This window comes from Seriola lalandi, unplaced genomic scaffold (genome assembly GCF_002814215.2).
Source record: "Seriola lalandi dorsalis isolate HSWRI2012SDOR001 ecotype SW California unplaced genomic scaffold, Sedor1 jcf7180002054797, whole genome shotgun sequence".
Taxonomy (NCBI): domain Eukaryota; kingdom Metazoa; phylum Chordata; class Actinopteri; order Carangiformes; family Carangidae; genus Seriola; species Seriola lalandi.
Genome location: NW_019525350.1, coordinates 355,107 through 361,976, shown reverse-complemented (window position 1 = coordinate 361,976; position 6,870 = coordinate 355,107). Strand labels below are relative to the sequence as shown.

At 41.6% G+C, this 6,870-nt stretch overlaps 1 protein-coding gene across 1 annotated transcript in view; it reads left to right on the top strand.

Annotated features, from left to right (window-relative positions):
• The window catches only part of ryk (receptor like tyrosine kinase), a 40,015-nt gene extending 34,771 nt beyond the window's left edge, over positions 1-5,244 (top strand). Inside the window, exons 13-15 of the mRNA XM_087179215.1 lie at positions 22-203; positions 1,447-1,583; positions 3,892-5,244. Coding sequence (XP_087035341.1) covers positions 22-203; positions 1,447-1,583; positions 3,892-4,003 — 431 coding nt within the window. The 3' untranslated portion in view covers positions 4,004-5,244. The remainder of the gene's footprint in view (positions 1-21; positions 204-1,446; positions 1,584-3,891) is intronic.
• Positions 5,245-6,870: the final 1,626 nt, after the last annotated feature.

The following is a 6,870-nucleotide window of genomic DNA, read 5'->3' as shown; positions in this document are numbered from 1 at the left end:
ACCATTATCTCCTGTCCCCTCTCTCTCCCCCCACCTCTGACAGCATTGACGACAACATGCAGGTGAAGATTACAGACAATGCCCTCGCTCGAGACCTATTTCCCATGGATTACCACTGTCTAGGGGACAATGAGAACCGGCCTGTTCGCTGGATGGCCCTGGAAAGCTTGCTCAACAACGACTTCTCCAGTGCGAGCGACGTGGTAAGTTAATGCAGTAGCTGATGTACAGTTCACTTCTTGCAGCTCAAAGATGCAACCCCACACAGCGTAACACTCCCTGTCTCTCAAGGGATTTTTAAGTGATAAAACATATTCATAAAGCAGGAAACAGCACCGGTTGTTTTCAAGCCATTCTTGACAGTGGTTCAAGGTATCAGTATTAAGGGAGTAGCTGTGTTGAGCTGCATGTGTCTCTGGCTCTTCCCTCTTTCCCGTCTCAGGATAGCTGAGCGGGTGCGGCGATAGCAGACGGGAAGCCTCACAGATCCTCAGAGACACCACTCAGACACCAGCCAGACATGCCACCACCCCCCTGGCACTTACAGTAAACGGAAACCTTGCATTAATTGAAAAAAACTGACGCTTACCAGGAGCCGGACAGCATCATCAGCGCATCACACGTCACACAGATACTCCATACTCTTGTGTCAGTGGTTACGCACATTAGAGACCACCCGGGGAAGGATGAGAAAGTGACTGTCGGAGTGTTTAGGCCTTGTTGGGAATGTTGGCAGTGGCCCAATTTGGGAACGGGGTAGACGACTTGTACAATGTGTTTTTCCTCTGAGAAAACCTTCCCATCCCCGTGCCCTCTTTCCTCAGTCACTCCCTTCACTTCCTTTTTAGAAGTCCTTTGTCACCCCAATAAAGGTTAGGACACACTAACAGAACCCAGCTCTATACATCATTTTGTTGTATTGTTTTTATAAATCAATGTCAGGATAAGAATAAGCATGACTCCCAAAATTCCACACAACAAGTGTAATGTCAGTACCTACTGTAAGTGACCGATGATGTGGGTTACTAGTGAAATAACACTTGTGAACATGCACAGGGGGGAAATCCTTGTTCCGTTGGTGAGGTCAGAGTGAAGGGTCAGGACAAAACATGCAGGGCGGGCCCTCGCTGACACGGGAGCTCGATCTCCCACAGCCTCCTTAAACACAACTGCCACTCTCCTGTTTACTTTTCTTTACAAAAACTTGCGGCAATGAGTTATATTCCGCATAAATTTTTCAACATAATTTCCTTGCATTGTTCCCGTGGAACATTTTGTATTTGAATGCAAGGCTTTCTGCGCCGCAGCCATGTTTATCCTGTTTGATTTTAAAACAAGCGCTCGTGTTGATTATATTTAGGAAATGTTGTTAAAAAAAAAAAGAAAAAAAAAATTGAATATGCGGCGCTGGTCTCGGCGGTAATCACGTGTTGTGTGTTTTCACAGTGGGCCTTCGGAGTGAACCTGTGGGAACTGATGACCCTGGGTCAGACCCCCTACGTCGACATTGACCCTTTTGAGATGTCGGCCTACCTGAAGGATGGGTACAGAATAGCACAACCCATCAACTGTCCAGATGAACTGTACGTTGGTTCACAGATCTCACACACACACACACACACACACACACACACACACACACAGTCACAGACACAGTCACAGACACAGACACAGACACACTAATACAAACACGACGTTTTCTGATTCTAATTAATTGATTTCTGAGAAAATAAAGATTTTAAGTCGTTACCAGCTGTTAGATAAGATCAGTCAGTCAGTTCCAGCCGGAAAAACATTTAATGTGATACTTAATCATTCAAGTTTAAGCCGTTGATGGTTTTCCTGCAGTAAATCCTCCTTCACCAAGGTTATAATGTTCAGATTGAGATGAAGTTATGTTGAAGAGTCACTGATTCAACTTTATGATAATTTTTGAGGCTGTAGTTTGTGATGCTGTTGATCCGTATTAAATATATTTATACAAAATAATAGGAACGACTGTGAACAAAACACAATACACGTCAACGGCACCACAAACTACAGCCTCCAGAGTTTACTGCAGGACCTTATTATTACAGTTAGTTTGAGTTAGGTGTCCCTATAAACTGACAGCTGAGTGTATATTAAAACAAAAAAGCCAAACGTTCTCTGGTTCTTCAGATTTTTAATCCTCAGATTTAAGAATTTTCTGCTTTTCCTCGTCTTACATTATTTTAAATCCAATGTGACAAAATGACCAAACTAGAAGATGTTACCGTGTCTGCTGATTTTATTTTTTATATATAAAAAGAGAAATCATCAGATTAATCAAGAGTACAAACTGATAATAAGTTACACTTGTAATCACTATATTTTTTTTTTGCCATTTCAGCCGAAACCTGGATAAAGTATAATATCAAACAGACGATCAGAGGATCAGCAACACATGTGATGATAAGGATTATTTAACATTCAGAAATAACAGCAGCCAATAAAGAATTACGTGTAATATGGAGTCAAATACACAATAAATATGTTTTAATTCTCAAGGAATAACAAGGAACCTCCTGTTCATGGAGGTGTTTTTATTGTTTATTATATTAAATGTACTAATAAGTAGTCAGTCCTCACTGCAGCCTGTCATGAGTTACCATCTTACCACACGTTCTTGTACCTGACAGTTCAGGTAATCGACAGAGCTGGTCGCTGGCCTTCACACCTGCAGACAGGGCACACCTGCAGCGATGCAAACACCTATATGTTTAGCCGCCGCCGGCCTTATTATTTTGAGCTTTCACCAAATGTATCGTGGTGTCAGTGACACGTTGTTTATGTAGTAGGAGAGCTGAATCAAACCGAAATATTCATCCACTACCAGCACTGCTTAATGTGAAGCTTATCAACATCCTGCAGCTGTCAAGAAACGGAGCAGCCTGTGCCCACAGGCATCATTTTCCCTCCACGGCATTATTATTTATTTAGTACTTCCTCAATATCAAGTTGAATGAGGCTGTCACCCTCTCGCTGCTGGATAATAACAGGGTGTTTCCTGGCTCAGATCAGGGCTGCAGTGGTGGACCACCCAGGTGGATTGAACTATGACGCAAGATTGACTGAAATCAGTGAGAGTTTGAGCTTTTGGTGTCTGACACGAGTCTGACACTGACAGCGTTAACTTTATAAAGAAGTTATTCATTATTTTTAAATTATCAATCATTTCTGTCAGTATTTATTTACAAATTAAAGCAGAACTCAGAAGCACGGGGTTGAAAATGAAGTTATAATTTCTAATTATTTCATAGCCATGGCATTCTGTTGCACCTTTATGTCGACGATACACAGCTATATATCACAATGTCTTCAATTAAACTCCCATTAAATCTGTATTTCTTTTGTCACTGGGCCCAACAGAACACAGAACACTTTATTGTTTTGACATCTCAAAAAAATAAAAAAAACATTATGCTGGAAAAAGCCAGAACAAATGATTACCTGAAATCTGTCAAGTATCTGAACGTGGTTTCCTTCTAAATACAATAGGTGACGACTTTTCCTTCCCAAAATATTCAAGGCTGCAAAGTAGAACATTTAAAGGGCATGCATTGATTAAGAAATGATTACATCTCGCTCACGTACATCAGTGCTGCACAGGCGACGGCTCCTGTTTCAGGACAATGCAACATGTACTGTAAGTGTAAGTGTAACACATTTAAGAGAGTCTACCATAAAATTACAACGCCCTGAGTTTGATGCCAGCTCCAGATTTTTGTCTCGTGACATTCCTCTTGTCTTCACCAGTGCACCCTGTTCCACACGAACCTAAAAACATCCGGTTTTATCCTTCAGCTGTTTGTTGAATTGACCCATGTTTTCTCCTCCTCCTCCTCCCCTCCTTCCTCTTGTGTGTGGCAGGTTTGCAGTGATGGCCTGTTGCTGGGCCCTGGACCCCGAGGAGAGGCCCAAGTTTCAGCAGCTCGTCCAGTGTCTTACAGAGTTCCACGCAGCGTTGGGCGCTTACGTGTGAAAGAGATCTTCTTTTTTTGTTTTGTTTTGTTTTTTCCTTCGAGAAGAGCGACATTAAAAAGCCGGTGGACACTATTCGCAAGGAATACATGTAGGAAATTGTGCCTTATCAGATGAAAGAGCAGGCCTGCGCCCAATGATTTTATTCTGTACAGTCTTTTGGAGTTTTTATATAGATAATTTACCTTTTTACAGCATAGCAAAGTGAAAAGGATTCTTTGTTGAATATTGTTGCGTATGCTTTGAAAGCGCCTAGGAAAATGGCAATCAACGGTGTTCCACCTTTGCCCCGAGGACCCCGAACTGTGGAAAGTTGTCCTCATCTATACACAACATCAACGCATTTTTGTGCCATTTTTTTAATTCAGAAGATTCAGCCGACCTGGTTTTAAAAACAGTATTTTCTACAGCTTTGTTACTTAGTGAAACAGTGTAAATTGTAGATGTGGTTTGGATGAGAGTTAACTCTACAGCAGAAGGATTTAGGTACCAAAGTAGACTTTTGAAAAAAAAAAAAAAAAAAAAAGGCTTAATTTGTGTATGTAACCATATTGTCAAGCATGCTGCTTCACTCGAGCTTGGTACGAGAAGCTTCCCGGAAACCGGAGCTGCGTTTATTAAAGGTCTATTTCCAAGACCTCTTCAAAAAAAAAAAAAAAGGTACACTGTTTTCCTCTGGACGACCCCGGTAGCTGCGCCACAGACGGGTTTTCCTGTCTCCTGACTGAGGTGCCAGCACACAGTGGAGATGACACTCTGCAGCGTAGAACAGACGTGAGGACGCCACAGCTCCTGCAGCATCAGCGCCACAAAGCTACATATATAAACCTGATTTTTTTTTTTTTTTTTTTTTTTTTTTTTAAAGAACAACATCCGGAGTGAATTTTTGGACACTTATTATTATTTGACTGCCACCATATTCTTCCTCTTTTGTACATTTTCTTTCCACTATCACACCCGCCAAACAAAAAAAAACTATCCTAATGTTTCTATTTTATAAGCTTGATTGTTCTGCGTCAGAACACAGCCCTTCACAGGACTTATGACTGATTTTTTTTTGTGAGTAACTAGAACACTAATAATCACTGTGAACACACAAAACTGCCTACCGCCTTGGTTTAATCTTATTCTCCCACCTTTAACATCTTTGTGTCGTGTCTTTATGGTCACTGCATGTTGAGTTAAGGTTGTAAACTGCTTCCCGAGATCGTATCCACAAATTAAATGGGATTTTTAAATATAGTTTGCCTGCTTCGTGTTTTTTATGGACCGGCCATGGTCCGGTGCTACATCCCAGAATGTCCCGTGACTGACTGACTGAGTGAGTGAACGAGTTGCACCGTTGGCCGGCCGAGTGTTGGGACAGTTTCAGAACACTTCTGTGTTGGGTGATGTCGTCGGACGGATGTCGTGGTTATAAAATCGGGATTTTAGCAGCAGCTTGTAAATGTAAATTCAGATTCAGATTCAGGTTTTTTTGGCGGTTTCTGCTTCTACTGGCGCAAGTGTCCTAACGCTGTTCGGATAACGTCAGTGACGAGAAGTCACGCCGAGATGTTTCCACACAGGTAACAGCATCGTTTGAAGATGACATCCTGTCAAAAGGATCAGTCATCAGCACGTTTCACTTCACCACGGTCTGCAGAGCCTGTGTCAGTTGTGCACAGTTGTTCTACAATTTCCTCACCCCGCCATCAGTCATAATAGACCATAATGCAATGAAGCCGCAAGACATGTTGAGTAAGTGGACATTCTCATTACCAGACTGTTGTGTCACAATACTGTAGGGTTTACTCAGTTATCTGGACGGGTTTGCAAAGTAAAAACCAGAATGTCACTGTGTGTTTGAGGTTACAGGGTGTTTCTGGGTTATACCGATGTGGCTCTGGAAAGAGTAAACACAAAAACAGACATACAGTACACACACACACAAACATAAAGACATACATTATGTGCAAACAAGATTAAAATTAAAATAAAAAAAGGAAACGATTAAAAAGCTATTGAATAAAAATGGGGTTTAAGATGGATCTTAAAAGCTTTTCCAGAGCTGAGGAGCCACTACAGAAGAAGCAATGTTCCTGGCTTTGTATTTTTATACAAATAACACATATTCCTTCCAAATAACTCTATGAACCCGCTCCTTGGAAGATCCCCCGTTCCTTCTTGTAGCCATCTATAAAAGTTGGTTTATTTTTATTTTTGATTCAGCTTCTTATGACTCACCTTTGTTAGAGCTTAGTCACATTATCACCTGATGTTGTTGTCGCCGTCGTTGTTGTTGTTTCCATTTTCTTTTTAGTTTACTCACGTATTTCAGAGTGGTTCGACTCTGCTGAATCATAATGCCATTGCGCAATAGCTGAACACACACTTTTGAGAATATAAAGATCGAAACTAATATCTGTGTTGCTAGGTAACCACTTCATTTGACCAAAGGTTATTAGTTCATGGGAAATGCCTCCTCTGAAACCCATATCAACATAATCTCATAACACATCGTTACAGAGGCACGATAAGAGCTGGTATAATCTATAATAGATAATTAAGATGCACAGTGAGCGTCGCATTAGCTTCACCCTTTCACTTGATCCATTGTGTGTTCAGGTGTTTTCTTTTTTTTTTCTTTGACTGCAGCGTGTGGAAAAGTTTTGGTTTTGCCTTACAACACCTTCATGACAGTTGAGCGTCTGTGTCCGGATGGATATTGTACAGACGTGCTGACGGCCTCAGACGGAGGCCACTGTCCAAACCTGTCAAGACAATGTCCCACAGCAAGAGTGGAAACAGAGGCAGGGCCTTATTGAGAGGGAATACTGGCTCAACCAGGTCTAACAACATCTGATCACGTCATCTATGACATCAGAA